Source organism: Miniopterus schreibersii (assembly GCF_964146895.1).
Source record: "Miniopterus schreibersii genome assembly, chromosome: 17".
In the NCBI taxonomy this organism is placed as follows: Eukaryota; Metazoa; Chordata; class Mammalia; order Chiroptera; family Miniopteridae; genus Miniopterus; species Miniopterus schreibersii.
Genome location: NC_138117.1, coordinates 6,032,834 through 6,056,589, shown reverse-complemented (window position 1 = coordinate 6,056,589; position 23,756 = coordinate 6,032,834). Strand labels below are relative to the sequence as shown.

At 51.2% G+C, this 23,756-nt stretch overlaps 1 protein-coding gene across 4 annotated transcripts in view; it reads right to left on the bottom strand.

The window, feature by feature from the left end:
• Window positions 1-23,756, bottom strand: part of VPS13B (vacuolar protein sorting 13 homolog B) — a 454,815-nt gene that overhangs the window by 12,323 nt on the left and 418,736 nt on the right. For all 4 annotated transcript variants that reach the window (XM_081116977.1, XM_081116974.1, XM_081116975.1 and 1 more), the window contains exons 52-58: window positions 22,778-23,070; window positions 20,477-20,604; window positions 20,067-20,266; window positions 14,535-14,653; window positions 10,646-11,451; window positions 6,504-6,680; window positions 5,154-5,324 (exon numbers count right to left, since the gene is read on the bottom strand). In XM_081116977.1, the coding sequence (XP_080973103.1) occupies window positions 5,154-5,324; window positions 6,504-6,680; window positions 10,646-11,451; window positions 14,535-14,653; window positions 20,067-20,266; window positions 20,477-20,604; window positions 22,778-23,070 (1,894 nt within the window). The remainder of the gene's footprint in view (window positions 1-5,153; window positions 5,325-6,503; window positions 6,681-10,645; window positions 11,452-14,534; window positions 14,654-20,066; window positions 20,267-20,476; window positions 20,605-22,777; window positions 23,071-23,756) is intronic.

Below are 23,756 nucleotides of genomic sequence, written 5' to 3'. Positions count from 1 at the left end.
CCCATACTTGAGGCAGGATTTGCGCCTGGGAGCCAGAGTCGCTGCTCGCTCTCAGGCTCTTCCCTTTGCTGTCTCGGAGAAACTTCCTTCCCTCCCACTCCCACTGGGGTTTGGCCACTTACCCTTCACTTCAGAACAGCGACTAAACCCCGCTTGCACTGCGCTCGGCTCTCCCTGCCCTGGGCTCTCCCTGCCCTCGTGTACCCCTGGGGTGGTTTGTCCCCTGTTCTTATGTTGAGGAGCCAATGATGAGACCTAGCAAAGGCCTCTCCAGTCTGGATTTTTTTCCGTGGTGGAGTGGAGGGTTCCCTAACTCAGTAAGCGGTAAAAATTTCACTACAATTCTTGACAGAAATCTTTGTTTTCCACTTGAACCTGCTAGGGTTAATGAAAATGCACAGTCCCCTGGTAGAAATTTTAGTACATGTCAGATCCCATTATTCCAAGTGCCACTAATTCAACGGCTCTTGGGTAAATGGAGATTTCCAGGTCTCGGTTAATGACCTGCTAATTTCAAGCAATATTCCATCGATCAAAATCCAGTAAAACCGAAGGCCAGCTCCTGCAGGTCACTTGTGAAAAATGTTCTTCAAAGATTCCATTGCTCTCAACTTCGACAGAGCCACTTAAATTCACGTACTGACAGATTAAGGGTGACCTGAGGCGACAGGTCTGTTTCCCAACCTAGAACAGTCTTCTCCAACCTTCTAAAGAAAAGATGCGGGAAGCGGAGGAAGCTGCTGGCAGCTGGCCCCGCCGCCCTGGCGCTGGGTGGTGGACGGATCACTGTCGGGCCCCCACAGCCCATCCTGGCCCTCGAGCTGGGGGGCTCGCCTCCCACTCCCCGTCTGAGGGGTCTGATGTTTGCCCTCCACCGATGAGGCCAGGACTCAGAGCAGCCGGGAGCGTTAGTGGAACCGGCCACAGTGGCCGTGGTGGCTGCCTTCGGCGGCCCGGGGTTCCTGTCCTCAATCATTTCACGCAGACGGTTCGAAATGGTTAGCATGAAATCAGTGACTACAGCCCTTGTGGCTTCATACGTGATCTTGACGGGTCTCTAACGGTGTGGGGATTGTGGGGGGAGGGGGGAGCAAAGGGGATAAATGGTGATGGAAAAAACAAAATAAGTCATCAAACTGGGGTAAATAATAAACTCATCAATAAGTTCGATTCTTGCCTGCATTTCTGGTAGAAATGTCTTTCTCAAGCGCAGATTTCCAGTAAAGCCCAATTAAACTGAGCTGGAGGGCTGGCGGTTACTCGGATGCGAACCCCCGTCTCCTGTGACGCACAGCCTGTCCCGCAGGCGGGCTGGTGGCGTGATTACCCTCCGCACAGGGCTCCACTCCGGCCGCCGAGTGCAACTCCCCTTTGATCTTCCGCTTTCCCCAGCACTGGCCGGAGTGAAGGCTGTGACTCCGGCTTTGACAGATAAGCCATGGGCAGCCTGGAAGGGGGAGAGCCTGAACCCCATGACGAGGTGTTAGGTTCCCAGCCCAGGAGGGGGCTGGCCTGTCACGCACGCCGACACCTCGCTGGTCCCCAGGCGCGAGCTGGGTTCCCGGGGCTGCGAGGGGTGGGCAGAGGTGCCCCGGCGTCGGCAGCGGCCCGAGAGGCAGCTTCCAGGGCCTCAGAAGGCTCCCTTACAGGTATAATCCAGCTAAAGCCCGCCACTGGTAGGTTATTTACTGCCGCAAACTCAGACTCTGCTCTGAGGCCTTAAGGGGTGGAAACTGAGCCCCAAGCTTGTCTGTTGGCGTCAGGCCCACAGGGTGGCGGCCACATGGCAGCAGCTGTGACGTGACGAGGCGAGGCGGGGCAGGAAGAGCGCACCTCGAGGGCGTGCCCACGGCGTCCACGTGTGCCGGCCACGGCAGAACCCGGGAGGCGCGTCCTTTCCCACCTTCGGCTGGAAGGGGAGGCCTTTCTCTGAAGCAGGGGCACTCGAAAGGCCCTCCCTCACCTCCTCGGGACTTGCTCCTAGTCTCGGGAGGAAAACACTGTCCCCGAGCCATGAGCTTCCTGCCCGTGTGGTTATTTCGGTGCTGTCCTCACCCCACGTTATAGTTCTATTTTGGGCACTTTAAAAATAAATTGAAAAGGCAGAGGCACAGGCTGGACCTGGGACACCAGCCCACAGCTCACCATTCCCGAGACAAACGAGACCCACAGAGCAGAGCGTGTCAGCGAGACCACGAGGTTAGCATCGGAGGCGCGAGAGCAAGCCCCAGGCGTCCTGAGCTCCCTGCTGATGGGGAACCAGAGGGACTGCTCAGGGCTGTCTCTGGGTGCCCAGCTCGCTCGGGGGAAAGTGTCCTCATTCGTCTGGGGGAGGCCTATTTTGTTGGGATTCCAAGTGGCATCCGAGTGGCAGTGAAGACAGAGGGTGCGGCTGCTGGGAAGTCCAGCAGCGCTCCGTGAGTCAGGCAGCAGCCCAAGAAGCCTGGTCAGGGAGCAGCTCTGACATCCTGCCAACAGTGCTCACGAGCGAGAAGTCACGTCTGGGAGGGGACGTGGAGTGTAGCTGTGACACGGAGCCACATCCTCTCAGCACAGGCTCCAGGGACCAGTAGAAAGTGGGGCGTGTGGGGACTGGATCTGGTACATGTGGGCAAGCCCGATGCCAATTCTGCAGGCTACACAGAGCCGTTCCAAAGCCAGCGCTTTTCAAAAACTGGTGGAGCTCATCCAAGAGCCCGGCCACATCTCTCAGCGGCAGCTCTGGCAACTGACACTTCCTGGCTGACCCCGGGCGATGTGGCTGGGCACGGCGGCCAGAGACGCCCTTTGATTTTTCAAGTGTCTCTAACACTGCACAGTATCTCCACGAGGGAGAGGCAGTGCCAGGAAGGGCCACCAACCCATAAACACTTGGGGGAAATGTGTTTTCCGCACCCGGAACGTTCAGTTGCTCCAGGGCATGGAGCCCCCACGGTGGGTGACGTGTGGAAGGGCCAGCGCTTGTCCTGGCTGGAGGTGTGACCTGGGCAAGTCAGGGAACCTCATCCATGCCTGGGGTTCGAAGATCAAATAAGATGACACGTGAAAGTCCTCTGTTAACCCCAATGTTCTTTACATTTCTGCTAACTGGGCAGGTACTGTTTCTGTCTTGTAAAGGAAGACACAGGACCGTCTGAGCATGGGTGGCCCACTGTTACACATTAGGCACCTAACTGCATTTCTAGGGATGGACTGGTGACAAATCTGTACTTTCCCAGGTGAGGGGACTTGGTTGGGCCTCCTCTCCGTCTCTTCTTGCCACCCATCAGGAGGTTCTAGGACCAGATGTTTTGAGATTACACCGTGTTTATGTGGGACACAGAGAGCTAGTTCTTAAATTCTTAGAGGAAAGGAAGCCGGTTTGGGCCAACCTTGAGGTGCCAGTTGCAAACTAAATGTCTGAGGAGCACAGATACGGACGTGGAGCTCAGGGTGAGCCGCTGGGAATGGAGCTCCTGGGGGCCCAGGGTCCAGCCAGCGCCTGCAGGCGCAACCAGCACACGCTGGGGAGGGTCATTACCCCCAGAACTCCTCGGTTTTTGGAAATGCAGGAAAACTCTGTGAGCCCACTGCAGGTCCTACAGACTACGCGATCCCCTTGCGTAGATGACGTTGTACCAGGCAAGCGACTATGGGGAAAGGCCAGAGCTTTACGGTCAACAACAGGAGCCAATCCCTGAACCATGGCTCCTCCCGTAACTGATCTCCAGTGAAAGGGGGAGTGGGGCTGGGCTGTGCTGGGGGAAGAGCACAGTGAGCCAGGCGGGGCCGCCACAGCGGGCTCAGGTCCCCTCTGGAGCGCCTGCGGCTCCAGCAGCGCTCAGGTGGGGGGAAGGAAGCGCTCCTGCCCAGAGCAGAGGGCACAGAGCCCATAATTCTTAGCAAAAAGAGGTCCACAGACCCCCAGCAATGACCTGAGGCACCGAAGGCGGTCACTTCCTGTGGTTACAGCAACTTAAACCCACTGGACTAGAGCTAAAGCAAAAAGGTTCCTGCCACTGCTCCCACGACACCCTGAAATCAAGTGACTCCCCCAGTCCTTTGTTGCCATGATGTCATAACGACAGGTCCTGATGACCAGACACAGGCTGGCACGTGACTGACCATCCTGACTTCTAACAGTGTTTCCAGCCCCGATGTACACAAGAGAAGCCGAGGCTCAGGGAAGATAAGAACTTGCCTGAGGTCAAAACGAAGGGGTGTGGACGCCTAGCCGGGGGTCTGTGGGCTCCTAGGCTGTGCCCCCATACCAATGCCCTCCCCACAGCAGCCGCCACAGCCTCCAGCTGCTCCACCCAGCGCCCCGTCCCAGGCCAGCGGCCTCCCAGTTTCCACACTGTTAAAGGACATGCCGCACACCACTGCCTGTTAGGACTTAACCAATTCCTACTGACTTAACCTGCTCTTGTCACATCTCGTGGCGTCCTCTCGAGCCTCAGCGGCTGCACTGTGAGCTGAGGGGCTGTGCGTGGAAGGCCGGCTGCAGAGAGGACACATCCTCTCGAGCCCGGCTTTCCAGACCCTGTTCTCTGCGCCCGGCACTTTGATCCCTGGGAGACGCGCACTCCTTCGGATGCTGGGCAGGCGTGCTGCCAAGCAACACAGTTTTAAATTCCTTTGCAAACAAATAAACAAAAAATACCCTTGAAAATCCTGCTCTGCAAAGTTCAGCTCTGAAGCTTCCTTTTTATAGATTTTTCCCAAAGCAACTTCTTTTTCAAACATTTGTAATATTTGGAAATATCTAGAGCAATCTTCACCTCTAACTATACCATCTGGCTGCTCAACAAACGATAATTACCCTGAGCCAGGCTGACCGGGCATTCTCCAGAAACAAAACACAAACACAAAAACAAAAGGGAAACAGGGCCTGCAGTGCCCGTGGCAGTGAGGAAGCAGGGCCCCTGGCGGTGAGGGAGCCAGGTGAGCCTCTCCTCGGACGGGACAGCATGTCCCAGCCGCACCCTGGTGCTGGGAAGTGGGCTGTTCCAGAGCCTCACTGACTAGGGGCAGGAACGGGGTGAGTGAACACCCTCTGAGCCTCAGGTGGTCTACAGAAAAGATGTGAACCTCCCAACCACCCCGGATCCTGGGAGTCAGGGCCCCACGGCAGAGCAGAGGGCCGACCAGCGCACAGCCCAGCAGCCTCTTACCGAGCAGGCTGATGCCCAGCCGGGACAGGCCCTGGCGGAGCCCCTCGCCCAGGCTCTCCGGGAGCTGTCGCCGCCACTCCTCCTGCCGGTTGTAGTGCTCCTCATCAAGGGACAGCCGGTCCATGTTTCGGGCCAGGCTCGTGGCCAGGTTGGTGATGGAGGTGAGGGTGCCTGGGGACATAAGAGCACATAGGTTGGCCTCTTGGTTATGTTTACAGAGGACCCCAGGAGAGCGGTCCCCAGAGGGCTGTGGGAGAGTAGAGGGGCTGCAAATTTAAGAGGACAAGTGTAAAAGTCAGGCAGTGAGCCAGCACACTAAGATTACTGCTGGATTTCAATTTAGCAGGTGTTGGTTGTTTTATTTTAAAATACAAACAACAGAACCACAAAGATCTAAGTATCGAGAGAGAGAAATCCACCAGTGACTCATCTGTGAGCTCCTGAGCTTGGCTCCCAGGCTGCCCTGACACCTGGGGCCGGGGGAGTGGTCCTGCCACTGTCCAGGGAACTTAGTTTATTGCTCTTGCTGCTCTCTTACCAGCCCCTCTCTATGGATCACGGGTTCTCATATTTCAAGCTCAAGTCTTCTTTTGAGGACTTCTAGGGACTTCTATAACCTGCCTGTTCATAACAGAGTTGCAGCACTGTTGACAGTAAAAAGCCTCTTATGGGAGAGAAGCCCTTTGCCCTGTTTTCTCTGCCTCCTGCTGAGAAGAAAAGGGGACTCAGATGGTCCTTGTTAGCTCCCGAGTCACTGCCAACCTGACCAGAATGTCGTCAAGCGAACACACGGATAAAACGGAAACACTCCCCTGGTCGAGGGCAGCGGCTGGGCCTCGGTGCCTGGCGGCCTGTCTCGGCCACAAGGTGGCACTGTTGGCGTGGCCTGCTGGGGGAAAGGGGGCTGCTTCCCTCCCAACGGCTTCCCCGTCAAAATGTATCCATACCCTCACCAAAGTTATGACAACTGTATCTACATTAAAAAAAATATGATGAGGCAACACAGTGTAGGATTTCTGATGTTTAGCAGAGTCCCGAACACCTTTAATATTTCTGCATTTATCACATGGAATAACAGTCGAGCCAGTGCTGGTTTTCCCAGTGGGAGGTTTAAAATTCTGAAGTTTCTGAAACATTTTCACACACTGCACAGGCCAGCAGTGATCTGTTTAAAACATAAGACGTTATATATGAGCTTTGTTATGAATCCAACATCTCACTGCAAGCTAACAAGCCAAACGAAGCTAGAGGCAAACCCAATGCATTGGAAACTGTCACACATTCTTTAAAAACAAAAGAAGACAGGAAGAAATGAGATACGGCATTATTACCAGGAACTGAAATAGCTACCTTTGGAAATGTGCTTTACGAACGAGGTTGTCCCCCGGGAAACTCCACTCACAAAGGCTCCCGGGCCTCGGGTCAGCCCCTCGTACGGAAGCCTAAAGAAGTCGGCGATCCCGTTGCCCACGCTTCGCACCAGGCTGGCCGGGCTGCCGAGGATTTCCAGGGATCCAACCACCCAGCCTGGAAGGGACCAAAGGGAAGGGGTTACCGAGACCTTAAATACAGCACTTTCAACATTTGGGAAAAATAACACATTTTCCCTGCAATTCATTTTTCACATTAGAATTGAGAATGTAATAAGCTCCTTTGGAGCAAAATATGGGAAATAACTCATTCACTGTGAATTCAGATGTGGCAAACTTTCATAGTTTATAAATCAAAGTGATCCTTTTGGCAGCCTCACAAATAGCTGTACTATGGCTTCCCTGCCAGAGCCTCCCATGCTCCGGCTGACGGGCGCGCAGGCCGCGGGCTCCCACCCCACCCGAGGAAGGCGGGCCCTCGGGCTGCAGGTGTCCGCAGGCTGGGCCTTATCTTCAAACCTCCTTGGGCAGCGGAGGCCCTGGGGTGAGGAGATGCCTGGCCGGGGGAGGAGGCCAGATGCTAAATGGCGTGTTGCAGCGGGATGCGAAGTTCTGACAGAGATGGAGGAGGCATTTTTAATCTTTCCCAATCCTACCAAGCTGAGTGCTTCCCTTTAGAGCAGAGCTAGAGCCAGACAAATGTCTCCCCTTCAACCCCAGCTCCAGTTGTGTAAACTTTGGTGACAGGGACATACTGATTAGGTTAGCGAGGGGAGTGTTCCCTGCAAATGTCCCAGGAGGGGAGCTCCGGATCTGGTTTCCTGCGTGAGCCAGGAGCTGGCCTGCTCAGTGGCCTGAGTGCTGTGTGCTCTGCCTCGTGGGAACATGGCTGTGGTGTGGACTCTGGCAGTGGCTTCCCTCCCCGGGTGGGGGCTTGGGGCTCTTGCCCAGAGGACTGGAGAGGCAGGCGAGGGCCAAGGGCTAAGGAGAGGAGCATTCTGAACGGGTGACTTTCTCTCCCCAGGGCTGAGTGCTCTAACGGGGCGGCCCTGGGGACAGGCGCCCTGTGGGAGCCACGCCTGCCTCACCAGCAGGTTCTTAGAGGACAGGCCTGTGACAGAGATCCCCAGCCACGTCCCCGATCCCAGAGGGCTGGGACAGTGTGGGTGCAAAGCCCAGCCAGAGCCCTAATGGGACCCAGGCCCAGCTACTGTACAGAGGGACATTCTTAAAATCAAGGCCACCTCTCTTCTCTGGAACAGCAGGAAGGTAACACTAGAGTTTCTGTTAAAAGGGAATGATTTCTAGCAGATGATTATACCTGGGAGGCCTATAGGCACTAGGCAACTGTGCAAGAGAAGTGCTATCACCTCCCTTTCATCAAGTCAGGTGAGCTAATGACTGAACCTCTCCCTGGGCTCGGGAATCGTACTAGGCCCAGGGGACAGAAGAACCTGACATGGTTAATACCCCGTCTCCCCCGTCTCCCAGGCTGGCAGGAAAAGGAGGAAACTGGCTCAGAGGTGAAGTCAGGTGCTCCCAATATCCCCAGTGGTTAGACACGTGGGCTGGGTTTTCAACCAGGTTTACCCAATTCCACCCCCACCCCCACCCGGGCAGCAACACAAAGGCAGGGAAACAGCAGATGCTCTTTAGCCTTAAGGCAGAAGGGTCTAGAAACATTTTAATTCCCCTTCTCTCCAGAGATTCCACACAGAAATAAAGAAGAAAGTGGCTACTGCCAAGCAAAGATCCCAGTGCAGGGGGCACGGAGTGGGCAGGAAGAACCCAGCCCATCTGCACCGCGGGAGGCCGGGTCTCCCAGATCAGGGCCCCTGCTGACGGGGCCTCGTGCGGACCACAGTGCCCGCGAGCATCTGAGCTGGTCAGAACAGCGCAGAGCGTATCCCAGGACACGCCTTTAACTAGTTCCCTCCTAAAGCAAATACAGCCTAAGCTCACTTGTTTGGGAATTTTGTTGAAAAGGATGTCTGTCTGGTGTCCCATCAAACTGAGACTGAAGGGCAGAGAGGGCTCCCAGGAAATTCTCTCCTTTAAATGGGTTAGTCACTCATTTCTGACGACTTTCCTGTTTCTCTGTGCACCTTGTTCACTCCCGGGCCAGCCCTGCCCCTTCCTATGAGGATGCTGGCACAGTCCCTGTAAGACTCTTCCTCCTGGGGGTTGGTCCCTCCGCCACCCTCCCATTCCCAACTCGCTCAGTCACGGCCCTCTTCCAGATAACCTTCAGGTTGTCAGAGGCTTTTAGTGACAAAATTCCCAACAGGCTCTAAAGCCCTGGTCCTCTGGATTCAGATTTCGTGTCTCAGCCTATAATGAGGTTGGGACACAGCTTAGATGATTTTTAGGTGGATTACAAAAAATCCAAACAGAATGTTCTTGGGAAAGCTCATTAAAAACATAAAACAAAGCAAAAAGATCATTTTTAGCGCTCAGGATGCAGGACGTGGCTCCTCGGAGCCACAGTCGGGTGTCTGCCAGGTTGTTACACAGATGGGTGCACCCCACACTTCAGCGCCACGTGGTCACTGGGCGGAGGCTCTTTCTCCCAGGCCCAGATCAGTGCTCGGTAACCTACGTCCCTGCTTCTCATGTTAAAAGCAAAAATTGCTTGAGTGGGTAAGTTTCTGGAATTGTTTATAAATATACCCGTCTATTAAATTTGAAATGTTAACTGCTTATTTTTAAACTATTTCTTAGCAAGAGGGAAATATTTCTTCCTTGTTGTGCAAGCTATCAAAACAACAGTTGGGGCAGGGCCCTTCCAGGATCCTGTCATCTTCAGTTAAGAGTTCTGGGCAGCCCTATTTACTCTGTGAGTTTCCTTATGGAGAAAATGTAATCTTGCCAGGATGGCAACAGCACTCACGAGTCATTTGCTGCCTCGATACTAATTTTCTCTGGGAACGTGTTCACCAAGAGCAATGCTGCGAAGTTCTCTCCTTTGCTACTCTCAGAAAGTAAGATTGCCGCCATGTTCGGTACCCAAAAGGGCCACAAGACCCAGACTGGCTGGTGTTTGTTGCTTAAATTCATGGAAACCTGAGGAGTGAGACCGTCAAACTGGAGCTGCTTTAGAGCGCGATTGGGTCAGGAATTGTGTTTTGACGCCGACACCACAGAGCAGCTATTTTCAACCAGGGTGCAGTAAGAATTTCCAAAACACACAAGACCTGACTATTTAGTCGGGGGCACTGACCTCTTCTCCCTTAGACTGTCAAATTAAAAAAATGACAACAGCCAACACAATAGCCGTTTGGTGTGAATGAATCAAAATTATACCTATTCTTGTGTGTGTGAGATTGGCAAAAAATATAATATACATTTTGGTGTGCTGCAGAATTAGTTTGTGTGCCATGAGATGAAAAAGGCTGAAAACTGCTGCTGTAGAGTATTCTGAAACAACCTGGTCCCCAACACTCAACTTTTTGGGCACATATTCGAGCCACCCCTGCAGACTCTCCCAGCTCAGGTCTGTGGAGAGGCCGAGGCGCCGCCAGCCGTCTTCTGCCACCTGTCCTCATGGGCAGGGCCGCACCGGGACGCAGAAGTATCTATGCATCTTACGAGCAAACAATCCTCTGAATTTCTCTGCTGTGACTCTTGCTGAAAGAACAGAGCTGATGACTCAGACCTGCATTACTTGCGGCCCAGGGTGAGGGCCTGGGTTGCTCTTCCTGGCTGCACTCCTGTGCTAACAGAGCCTCGTACCTGCAAGGAGCCCGAGGAATGTTTCCTAAGTGGAATTACAATTCTAAATTATATAACAGCGAATATAACAGCTACTGTTGCTTTAGTGTTTGTTAAGCGCTAAGCAAAATTCAGGGCACTTTATATACTTTCATGGTGTCCTCTCAAAAACCTTAACCACCCGTTTTATAGCTGAGGAAACGGAGACCTGGGGACGTTCAACAATTTGCTCAAGGCCTTGTGGCTTCCAGGGCAGAGTCTAGGTTTAGGCCACTGCTGTCTGGCTGCAGAGCCCACAGCCCTCGCCTCTCACCGCACTGCCTCGCTGTGTCTGGATGCCCGCAGGCCCTCCCTGAAGCCTCCTTCTTGCCCAGGCTCCAGCTCCCCACAGGCCCTCAGCTGCGTGCTCACCTGCTCTGAAGAGCGCGCCAGCCGCGTAGTGCATGGCCAGGGCGTGGATGAGCTGCCTGGCCGTGGTGAAGACGGGACCCCTCTCAAACACCGAGAAGGAGAGCGGCGTGTGGTCGGAGGCGATGTACAGCTTGAGGGACGCGTGGATGCTGACGAGCAGGCTCACCGGCAGGACCACCAGTTTCCGCAGCTTCACGGGGTTCACCAAGGCCCTGGCGTGCTGTCTGACCTGCACCGGCAAGGCCTGCTCGCCACCTGAGGGCACCGGGGGGTGGCTGTCCAGGCTGCTGTTAGGAAGGTAGGTCTCAAACAGAGTCTTGATGTAGTATACAAAAGTGTCTTCCACGTACAGACGGGCAGGTTTCAGCTCAAAACTGACCTCGTTTATGTCAAATAGGCAGCTCTCGCCCCCGGTTAAGGTGAGGCAGAGTTTCACGAAACATTTTTTCTTGAATTCTTCCAAATCTTGGCTGGATGCGAGGAGGCTGTGTGTGCTGGAGTACTGAGTAGGCTCTGGTTTTTCTCCCTGGCAGACCAAGACAGCAAAGTGGAAATTGGACTTGTTATACAGCTGGTTGTCCAACTGCAGGTCCCCACAGTAGACCTCCACACAGTGCAGCTGGGAGGGGGCTGTGCTGGGCTCCTCCCCTGGGAGCTGATCAGCCACCGGGGCCATGTGGAGGAAAACATTGTCCAGCGTGAGTCTCAGAAGTTCAGACGACGCTCTGTGGTGGGTGAGATCATCAAGCACCGCCAGGCTCAGCTGAGTGATGAACATCCTAAATGTCACCGTCTTCTCCGGGGTCCTAGGGGAGAAGGAAAGGAACAGTAGTCTCCCCCCGCTGTTTCCTTTTCTCTTCTTTATTTTTTAATGATGGTACCTTATTAAACACCTCCTGACGTCCCATCAGATTCTCACAAGAAACATATAAGAACTCAACTTCCAGCACATCGTGTCTGGACAGAGCCAGTCACACTCCAATAATTTCGGGAAATGTTCCCAACGGGACTACTACAAGCTCTTGTCATGTTCCTCTAAGTGTTTCCCTTATCAGCACCAGATTTTCACTCCAAAATCCCTCTGGTCTCCGTGCACTAATCCTCTGTCATAATCATCACAAGGCAGAAAGACATAATAAAATAACCACGATTCCTTAACTTGGAAAAGTGAAGCAAGCCGAAGAAACTGACCGCAAGCTCCCCGCACGCCGCCCGAGCGCCGCTCCCTCGCCCATCCAGGCGTTATGTCCCGGTGCCGGCCGCTCAGCCCTCCCCGCATCAGGGTCGCCGCTCGCTCCCATCAGGACCAGCAGCCTAGAGCTGTGACTCCCGCCTTTAACAAGCCCCCTGGAAGCCCTGCCTCCTCCAGCTCCCCTGGCTGGCCTGCTCCTCCTGCAGAAAGACTCCAGAGCGTTCTCTGCACACACCGTCTCCTCCCCTCCTCCCAGCAGGCTTCTGCCCCCACCAGGGTCACCTGCGACTTCCGTGTGGCTCAACCAAAGGGTGGCCTTTCCGTGTGTGGCTCACTCACCTGACAGTGGCATTTGATGTCGGCAATTCCATCCTGCTGGAAGTAATTTCTTTATGTGTCTGTCTTGTATCTTTGACCTCTGGCTATCTGTCCTCAGTCACCTATGTGGCCCCTCCTTCCCGCCCAGACCTTTCAGAGTTAAGGTGCCCGAAGCTCAGCACTTGGTCTTCTTCTCCATCTCCACTCTCCCCTGGGAAATACTGTCTGGCCTCATGGCTCCACAAGTCACCTATATGCTGGTGACTTCCAGTCACAGTAGCCTAGAGCTCCCTTGAACTCTAGTCTTACAGTCACCTATATGCCCAAATGATGCTCAACATGTCACGTCTGTAATCACACTCTTGATCGCACCCCCAAACACACATATAGCCTTTCCCATCTCAGTCAATGGCAACCACATTCTACCAGTTGCTTAGGCCAAAAATTCTGGATCTTTCTTGATGCCTCTATTTCCCACCCTTATCTGATGCATCTGGGAAATAAATCCCATTGGCTTGTCCTTAAAGGGATATCCAGCAACTGACCATTTCTTATCTCTCTCTAGTGTGAGACACTGTCATAATCTCCTAACTGGTCTCCCTGCTCCCTCCCGCCTTCATACGGCCTATTTCAACAAAGCAGCCACCAACCTTCTAAAATTTTAGGTCAGAACCTGGAACTTCTCTACTCAAAAAGCTCTGATGACTTCCCTATTCCACTCAGAATTAAAACTAAGCCCTTCACAGTGTGTCCCCTCCTTCCAGCCTTTACTCTCTGACCTCAGGTACTACACTCTCACTCTTGCCCACTCTGCCGGCCCACAGGAGCCCCTCCCTGCTTCCCCAACATGCCAGGCACACTGCGCCAGGCCTCCAGCTGACCTTGCCCTTGACCCCCAGACAACCATGTCATTAACCCTCCTGCTGCTTTCAGGTCTTTGCTCAGATGTAACTTCTTGGTGAGACTTACACCAGTTTTTAAGAACTACACCCTCTCTGTCCCTATGTCCTTCTTACTGGGCTCCATTTTTACATCTGCAGAATGCCACCCTTTTTTACATTTTATTATAATAAAACAAACTTAGATTTATGCACCATAAAATTTCCTTTTCTGCTATGTTTATTCTTTGCCTTCCCATTCCGTGACCATGAGAATGTGATTTCCTCAAGGGCAGGGATTTGGTCTCTCTACTCACTGATGTGTCGGTACCCCCAGAACAGCACCTGGCATCCAGCAAGTACTTGAAAATGATTTGTTGGGTAAATGAATTAAGGAAGTGCAAGTAAATACGAGCGCCTTTCCTGTTTCCACCACTGAACGTGTGGATTGCTGCTTTTGCCATTAACAGTCCTATTAATGCCTGAGGTAAATGTTTCTGAAATTCTTGGGTAGGCCTGTAATTTTGTACTATGCAATTTAAAGTTTAGTCTTGAATTCTGTTACACTATTAATTTCTTATAAATACTTCTGGGCAAAGAAAACATTCTACCCAACTTTGAAATATTATAAATTCAAATTAATCATAATTTGGCAGGGTCCAAATTAATGAGTTCCTACCCATATATGAAAAGCAAGAAACTTTTTTAAAAAAAGGGGCCTAAACAAATGTATCAAAATTAGTATCATTTTATATTTTACAAAGTCAACAGTAATAAATTAACTTTTCTTATTACAAAATAAATTTTTACTGTAGAAAATGAAAATACAGAAACTTTTAAACTAATAATCATTTATAACTCCACATCTATTAAACCATTTTGATTTTCTTTTCAGGCTTTTTAGAAATGTTTGTGTGTGTGTGTGTGTGTGACAGAATGTGTGTGCGTGCACATTTATTCATATATAAAGTCGGTTTACAGCTGTTTGCACGGAAAATAATACAATAATTAAATAATAATACAAGAATAAAACTGAATTATATAAGCTCTTTTAAATTAAGAATATTAACTCCTTGATTCATGTTTGTAAAACCTGATGGCAACATTCAGGGTGAAGGGGGACATGTGGCTCTGAGAGATGAATTTACTTTTGATGTCGCCCTAATTGCTCAGTCTAATTATTAATTACTAGGTTGTCATGTGGGTACAGAAGCCTTAATTTGCATTTCATGCTGATTATAATGCATAATTTTAAGATGTATGCCTTAGTTTGTAAATCAGTTTGTTATTATCACAGAGGAACTGGAAGGGGCACCCACGTAGGACAATGGATTGCTACTTATTACAGATACGATTTAATGCTGATAACCATCTCCTGATGGACTGCACAGTTAACCAAAAGCTTTAACGTATGTAGGGATGACAAAGAATGGTAAATAACCAAATTACAACTTCATAATGGGGAAGCTTATTACACTGCTACTGAGATAATGAAACCTACCTGTTGGTATTGGTTACAATAGGTACTGCTTTTCCTTCTGGGGCCACAGTGATGAAGATGGTGCCACACTGATGGACAATGTCCACATATACGTAGCCAAAGCCAGTCAGGAACACAACCTGCAGAAAGAATATTCAATATGTGATTAGAAAGAAACAAGAAACACCACTGAAATGACCAACTTTAAATGTCTCAGGCTCTGATTCAAAACCTCAAACACTTCCTGGTTATATGTCTTTACATCCACGTGTACAGGCTATTTAACCGATTGAAATGAACAACAGAAAAGAAAGACTAAATCCAGATTTTCAATAACCAGCTGTGAGGGTCACAGGACAACACGATGGGTGATGGGCATGAGTGTCTTCTCTGCTTCCCTGGAATTGGCAAAAACTGGGGGAGGGCTGGAGCCCAGCCACGGGCCAGCTTTATGTGCACATTCGAATTTCTCTGGGAAAAACCCTCTACAACTCTGGACTTCAAATGCAACATGCAAAAAACTTTCAGGCTCCTGAGTGTTCACCTACTACCATGAGGATGCTCTTCTCTGCTGGGGATACAGAAACCTGCCCACAGAGGCATGTCATGTCCTTCCAGGGTCCTCACGTAACCTGTCACAAGCACGTCAGATAACTTCCTTTGACTGGAGTTTGAATTAATTTTTCTACAGTGAGAGGTAGGCTGAGACTTGGAAAAAAAGTTCTATCTCAGAAGCCATGTGCCAGGCCAGCAGACCAGATGTCCTTTCAGCCATAAATACCGGTGTTGCCTAAATGGATAAATATTTGAAAACAGGACAGAACTATTTGAAAAACAACTCCGAGAACACCATGTTCACAGCCAGCAGTACCTGCGGGCAGGGGCGAGGACCTCCTTGTGTTTGGGAATGTGGGTTATTATTGTTCAGACAGCACATGAAAGAAAGACTGAGAATTCCTGGATGAGGGAACAAGGCTAGGTGCCCGCTGGACATGGAATGAATGTATCCTACCTAATTCTGATCAAACAAAGAGTTACCAGGAGTATACACGAAACCACAGGAGAGAGTCACAGACTCAAATGTGGAAGCAACTTCAAGGTCACTGGGCTCTTTTCTTGTACAATGGCTCCTTCCTCAGAGATCCTGACCATCTTCAGCATCCAGGGCACCTATTGCCATCTCTGCCTCGTCCCCGCAGCCCAGCCAGCATCAGAGCCTCCCCTCTGCTGCCTCCTAGACTGGCACTTTCTTTTCTGTTCTATGTGCTGCGCTAGCTTAGGCCCCATCTGACCCTCAGCCCTCCCTGTGCTAGAATATGCTTCCCCCATAAAGTCCTTTCAAAACCCTCTGTCTCTCTGCACATGCAGCTTAAGGACACGTTATTCCATTCTCTAGGTTTTCCATTCCTCTCCTCGGCTCCTTCCCATAGTACTCTGACCATATTTCTGTTTGATCACAAGTAGTATTGTTTGTGTTGCAGTCATCTGTTTATATACCAGAGTCAATCACTAGACTGTCAACTTCCTGGGGGCAGTAGTAGAGTCAGTTTGTGTTCTCTATGGACGTGTTTCCCAAATGGATTACTTTACAAAAACATCTGTTTCAAGACTCTGTCCCTGCATTTGCCCTCTGTGTTCCGAGGTAAGAACTGGACTTGACTAGGATAAAATTTGGATCGTAGCAACTTAAAAAACAGCTCAGCTCGCGACTAGAGCAGGAATTCTTTGAGAAACACATTTTTAAAAGCCATTATTTTATGTAATACTGTAAAGTAAGCCAACTTCCCTTTTAGGCTTGTGGGTGTGAGATTACTCATTTGGCACAAACCTTTTCAGGGCCCTCTGCTCCCACGTGTTCCCTCCTCCCAATGGCTGTCTGTGCCCTTGGGGGGACCCCAGGGTTTCAGCAGAGAATGTGAACCACCAGAACTCCCACCCTGGAAAGGACGGGGGAGGGGTCGGAGAGGGGAATGTTCACTGTTCTGCTGGCTGTCAAAGCGACCTTCATGCACTCCGACGGGGAGATACTTGCACTTTCCAAGGTGGTAAAAAGAAGGCAAGTTGATGGTTTCTGTTCGCTGCCCGAGGGGCCTGGAAAGCAAGCAGCTTAGCCTAAACCTTTACGGTACTTCTTTCTCTTCTGCACAGTTGTGCTGGGGGTCCCCGTCACTCACCACTCGGATGGAAGAAATACTGACTGTAACTCTCGGAGCCCACCCTTGTCTCTTCCCCTGCAGAGACACAACTCACGGTGCCATGCCTCGTGCACAGTGTCCGCTCCAGGGACCAGGGAGTTAGGTCACTAAGTGCCAGGGCAATCAGGCAGCTAGACTCAGGTCCCCCGGAAGTTTACAACGAATCCTTGCTTTGGTCTGAGGGTTTCATCGCTCAGCCATTCAACGCTGAAAGGGACTCACAACGAGCCGGTCACTGTGCCAGGTGTCGCGTGCGGGGAGCATGAGCCGGTGCCCGCTGGCAGCGCCCGGGCGGAGGTGGCGCGCTCCTCCCCTCCCTCTCCGCCACAGGCTGCCCAGCTCGCGAGGGCAGTGGTTTGTGTCCGTTCCCTTCAGTACTTATACCCGAGTGCCTGGTGGTCAGTGAAGATCTGAACGGGCACGATCTCGAGGCCGCTCCTGGGGGGGAGACTGCTGGTGCCACCCGTGTCCGCTGCCCTCTCCTTCGGGCACAGGCGGGAGTCCCCTCCTCACCCCGGCAGCTCGCTGTGGCCACTGGCTCGTTCTGAGTGGAAGCACAGGGAGCCAGCCTTCTTCCCCACTGCAGAGGCCGAATAGAGTTTCACTGGAACACAGCCCTGCTCACTTATTTATGTGCTGCCTGTGACAAAGGCTGTGTGGCCTGCAAAGCCTAAAGTATTTATTATTTGGACCTTAAAAAACAGTTGCAGACTTGTGCTCTCGATGCTCGTGGCAGATTGTTACACGGCCCAGGATCCGCACGGCCCAGTCTCCTGGCCTCGGTTAGTCCCTTCCTTGCTGCCGCAGAGCTCCGCCCGTGACTGTTTCAGTGGCTGGGCTGTCGGTCCACATGCGGCAAGGAGCCCACTCATGAAGGGCTTACTGGGGACCGCCTTCCACCGGGCGAGGAGGGGGAGCAGCCTCCCCAGGAGGAAAGACCAACGGTAGAGGGATGCCTGGACTTCCCCGCTGAGCTCCCCCCTCGGCTGCTCCTCCGGCTGACGGCCACTGCACCCGGGATCGCAAGCGCATCCTGCAGAAATCATCCAGCCGCGTCCCAGGAATCACAGGAAGCCGATCGCCGCTGCTTCAAGCCTCTAGGTCTGGGCATGGTTTGTTACAAGGGGGAAGGTGAAGACAACCGACCCATCTACCTGGGTCCCTGAGTGACCCTGTGAAACAGAGCCCCCGATGACAAACACCAGGCACACGGCATGAGCCAGGAGTAAACTCTAGGATGATAACCGGCAGCATAACCTAGCCCGTCTCAACTAGTACAGATCCTGGTAACAGAAGCAGGGTTCCAACATGACGCTGTCCTAGTGACAAAGCCCAGGAAAAAGCTAAAGGGCTTTTCTCCGTTTCAGCGTAATGGGGATTTTCTGGTGTTTTAACTCTGCTTTTTGGAATTTGCATCACATGGCTCAGAACCAGGGCTGAGAGAAGGCTCCTGGGAGATGAACTCCCTCCTGCAGAAGAGCTGCTTCCTCTCATCCCAGGACACAGCGCCCTCCACTCCCCGGTAATTCACACGCCCTGTGCACAATTGGGGAGATGTCCACAGGGCCTGAAACAAATCTTCCTGCAGAAAAGGAAGGAAGCCTGCTCTGCAGGACATATGGCACACAGCTCCTCAGAGATTAATGGGAGCATGACGCTTCGCCGGGCCCTCAGACCAGGGATGATAAGGGTGCTGGAAAGAGTACCTCCCCCCTTAGCTTTGAAGTGTCCCCGACTACAAAGGTTTGGGGAAATTTAGAGTGAACGGGAATCCCCAAAATAAGGTTTGGCAGGCAGAATACTGACTGTAAAAAAGTCCCAAGACATATATAAGCAAGGTTTGAAAAATCTTCAAACCGATGCAGGGAGTTCAGTGACCCCTGAGTAGCTTGCAGTGTCTATTTTGTAGATGAATGAGACCAAGACCATCTCCTGAGGCTGCTCAGATTCAGCAGATTCTCACTGTTCATCACATGAGCACCGAGGACGGAAATCACGCCCCAGGGTATTTTGGGGCCGCTGCAAACGCAGGTCTCCAAGGTGAGTGAGGTCCCCGGGCTGCTCAGCCGTCCTCGCACCTGCCCCGGCCACGTCCTTCAGCTGTTTCCCAGGACCTGGGCCCTTCCCTCTCTCTCACAGACGATTCGTTCCACACTTCACAATGAACTTAAGGCCGCTGAGTATCAATTCACTCAATTTTCTGGCCCCGTCCCTCTAAATATCTCTACCTACATCTGTGTCCCTCCCGACCTCTTTCCCACTGGCAGATCAGAGGACAGGGCCTCTCTGTTGAAGTCGAGTTGCAGGCTGGGCCTTGGGCTTGTCTTTCTGGGCAACTCCTTGCTCATATTTCCCACTTCTCCTGACCGACAGCTCTCCTGAGGCACGTAAAGAACTTCCTCCCTTCTGATCTCCGTTGCTTCGTGGCCATGCCCCGTGAGAGAGCACTTTTCTCTTGTTCCTCCAGGCCCTCACTTCCACTTACTCTGCACTCGTAATTTAATTGTTAGCTTGCCTCCCTCCTCCCACCACCTCACGCCCTGTGCACCCCTCGCTCATTCAGGGGCTCCTGCTTCCACCTGCCCTGGTTCCTCCTCCCTCTCTGCTTCCTCCCTCGTCTCTTCCACTGCGCTGTACGTCTAAGTACGTAAGTTTCAACTTGAGAGCGATCAGGAAGACCTGATGACACAGAAACTCAACATATAAGTTGGAGTTTCCCGAGGGTAGGCCTGGGACTCTCTTTTCCTTCCCTCTTGGAAACCTCATCTTCTCATTCATTCATTCATTCGATATTAACATCTCATTGTGCTGACAGGTACATCTTACTCTGCTCAAAGACATACAGATGGCCAACAGACATGAAAAGATGCACAATGTCACTAAATCATCAGGGAAATGCAAATTAAAATCACAATGAGAGATCACCTCACACCGGTCAGAATGGCTCCATCAGTAAAGCAACAAACAAGCGTGTGCTGGCTGGGATGCGGAGAAAAGGGAACTTTCAAAAGAGGGAATCAATCCAGGGTTGTCACTGTCATTGTCTTACCGCCTTGCCAGGCGGGCCACCTTCTGTGAGAGAAGCCCAACAATTTTATTACATTTTTCACCTGTACTAGACCCACGTGGGCTTGCTTTTCTCTGGTAAACAGCTGTATTATACTTTAGAGACACATACACTGTACTTGTATTTGGGAATTTACAACATGAGGATGTGAAAATGGATGCACACAAGCCCCAACACAGAGATGGTGAGTTCAGCATTTAGGAAACTATGCCTAAAAACAGACCACCATCGAGACCTTAGAAAAGGGGGGCTTCCTCTGGGCACCGGCAGGAACTCGTGCGGCTCACTGACCTGTGTCCCCTGACTGTTGATGTCGACAGCATCGCTCCACTCGGTCGTTACTTCATCCAGGAATTCTACTCTCAGGAGCAGGCTGGGAAGCAGGTCTTTGGTCTTGCAGTCTGGATAACTGGAAATCTGGTGATAAAGCTCGTGGTGGACTGAGCACTCGGAAGGAACTCTTCTGCAATAAACCTCAAACTTTGGAATATCTAAAAAAAGGAAAAAGGCATATGCAGACTTAGGCCTTGAAGACAAAGACTCAGGGATATTAAACATAGTGTGGCAAGAAAAACTTTCTAACTGGGGTTGAATAATACTTCTATTTAAACATTCTTCACAGGATCACAAGTAACTAAGTCAAAATCCTCCAGAAAAAATACAGGTTTTGTATCATTTAAAGTCAATGCTATAAAATTTACCTTTAATGTTTTCCTTTATAAGTATGGCTACTGGACACCTGTTGTGGAAAAGTATTCGAGGACTAGGGTCTTCTGAGAAGGTTAAGTAGGTCACTCCCAGGTACTCCTGATAGGTCAGTGCAATCGCCCTGAGAACCAAACCCAAGGACAGAAACGGTTGAAAGAAACATGCTTTCTCTCCTGAGCCATGTGTACTTGGATTCGCAATATTCAGAACCCTATGATTCCTTCTCTTTTACAAGCCAGAGGAAATGATTTCTAGGGACAGAAGGCCACCTTCTTATATATTAACTGCCATATATTAATGATGGGTTTACTGATTTTTTACTGAAAACAGTTTATTACAAAATATTTTTTTAAATGTGAGAAACTATTTAGAAGAATAAAAACCGTAACTTCTGCACTCAGAGAGACTTACAGGCAACCTGTGCCACCTCCCCTCCGGCTCTTTCCCCAGTGCTCACGGGCCTTACACTTTCAGACACTGAGGCGCCTTCCTCCTCAAAAGTGCCTGGAAAATGGGGGCAAAGGAGGAGCTGACGCGCTCTTAGGGCTCCGAGAGGATCTGGGTGCTGCTCTGCTTCCCTAGGGGGAGGCAGGCTCCTAAGTCTGCTGATAGTTTCCGGAGTCCTCGCGCTCTGCAGGACCCCCGTGCTGACCACCGACCCAGCGGCGCTGTCGGGCTCGCGGAGCTGCCGCGGGCCGGCTGCAGGCTGCCCTGCACAACACAGCGGCAGGCGTTCTCCAAGCCAGGCTGTAAACTAGCGAACAGTATTTCGCATCAAAGCAGGACAAAATTCCCTCTGAAGTTTAAATTATGTGAACAGATTGTTCAAATTAATCAAAGAAATCAGGTATTTGCCAAATGTGTAATTTCCCATTTGCCATTTCTCCTGCTCGCCAGTGTCTGAGTCCTTGGCGAAGACTGTACTTGTCTGAAATGCCAAAGTGGACTGTCTGTTAGCATCTGGGGAAATCCCACGAATAAAGCCATGAGATGTGCTCTGCTGGACTGAGGAGGGGAGGGGAGGGGAGGGGAGGGGAGGGGACTGGAGGGGAGGGGACGGGAGGGGAGGGGAGGAGACGGGGAGCACTAAGTGAATTCACGTTCAGGGTACGGTCCTTGGTTGACACCGAGCTTCTTTCCCAGCCTAACTTTGGAAGAACTGGGCAAGCCAACCTCAGAGAATTTTCTTTTTGATGGGCAGGAAAGCTGGGGCCAGAATTAACATGGGATTTTTAATCTAACATCTCATATAATATTTAAGAATAAAATTAAGTTATTTTAATAAAATGATATCTGGTAATTCTTAGAATTTTAAACAATTCCAAATAAAAACTTACAATTTTGTCTTTAAGTTTTAAACATAAGCTGTTTTCTAGACACGGCTTCACCTCACTTTCAAAAATACCTCCTCAAACTCACCACACGTGACTTCTCCAGTCAGAATATAAAGGGTGGTAGCTCCTCTCCAGGGCTGGGGAGGGGTGCTTATAAAATGGGCACGAAGGCAAATGTGAAAGAAGAGGGGTCGGGGGGGAGGCTGCTTTTCTGTTATGGGTAGTGAGTCGGGAAGTTATCTCTTAAGTGTTACTACCAGAAATCTGTATACACCACAAAGTCAGGATGACTAAAATTCCACACAGAGGCTGTAACCCGCGACCACGAGCGTAAGTTACCTCTCACGAGGTCACGATGTCTTTTGTACTTTGTACATGTAACATAACTAAGTTACTCTCGGCGGCTACGACAGGGCCCGGTGTGCGCAAAACCACCACGGGGTAGAAGTCCAGCGCGAATGAACTGCTGCGCGGCCCCGCCTGGCTCTGCGGGGCTCTCTGCCAGTTAACCGCAGAACGAGGCCTGTCACTCGTGCTGATCTGAGTTCTCTCTCTTAATGACTTCTGGAGACAAATTCCATTTTGCAGTAAAATATGGGAAAAGAAAAAGGTTTTCCAACTTGACTCCCACATTTTAATCCTCACTTATCTGACCGAGGCTGAGAGGTCATAAAAGGTCATCTTGTCACTGGGATGGGCTGCTGTCATTCTAGGGGACAAAGGCCGTCATTCTGCCCCAGGAGGAGCCACAGAAGGAAAAGTCTCATCAGCAGTCTACTGGGGCAGCCCACGCATGATCTTAACAGCTGTCCAGCCGTATACACTGTTTAGAAGCCATTAAAAGTAAAAGTAAAGCCTAGTTTTACATATAGTGAACATACAATTACTCTCCTGTCTCTTTTGACACCTCAGTGAACGACAGTGACAAGCAAAGCAGGGCATTCACACGGTGCAGAATACCTGGTAGAGAAGCCGTCCTCCCCGCGGCTCCCGAAGGGCACGGCCACGCTCTGCCTGGGGAACTCCTGCCGGACCACGGCCGGCAGGCTCCAGCTGCGGGCTCCCGCAGCTCCCGCGGCCCCCGCGGCTGGAGAGAAGGCCAGCGAGATGCGTTTCTCAAGCAGACATGCATCCGGCGCCGACTGGCCGACGTCGGGCATTAAGTCCCAGCACGGAAGGGGGCTGGAGCTCGCAGCGGGCTGCTCGCCGCCCGGGGAAATGCTGAAAGTAGCACTGTCTGGAACATGAAAATACTGCAAAAAGAACAGACAATGCAGACACAGCACACTTACTACAGTGATACAGAGAAGCTAAGCTTTCTCGAGCACAGCTTCTGAGAAAGCATAACCATGTAATCTCAGGAGGTGGCCGGCTGGGGACATGGGAATATTAAAAATCCTGTTCCATGAAAAAGACCCAATGAGACAATTACAGGCAGGGGGAGTAGGGGCTGCTTTCCTAGGCATGAAGAAACAGTATAGAGCTGGGGCGATTTAAAAGGTGATGCAAAGTTCGCAGTGTCTCCCAGGTACTGCAAAAATCCAGATGCCACAAGGGTAGAAGTGCCACATGTTGGGGAGGGAGTTTCCTTGGACAGGTCCGGCTGAACTGAAAGAGTGTGGCACCCCAGTGGCAGGGGACTTGGAAAGAAGAGACCTGAATGAGATACAGAACAGTGAACTGGAAGCTCAGAAGACAAGTTTTGGTGAAGGCTTAGGAAGACAAGTTTTGGGGAAACTCTGATCCCAACGCTCGGCTGGGATTCCATGTGGTTTCTGGCTCATTAAAAGAGTCTCAGAACTTTAAACTTAAAAAGGACCTTGAGAGCTCTATTTTTAATTCTTTGTGGAACCTCCATACTGTTTTCCATAGTGGCTGCACCAACTTACAATCCCACCAACAGTGCACAGGGGTAAAAAACTGAATGAACAAACAAAAC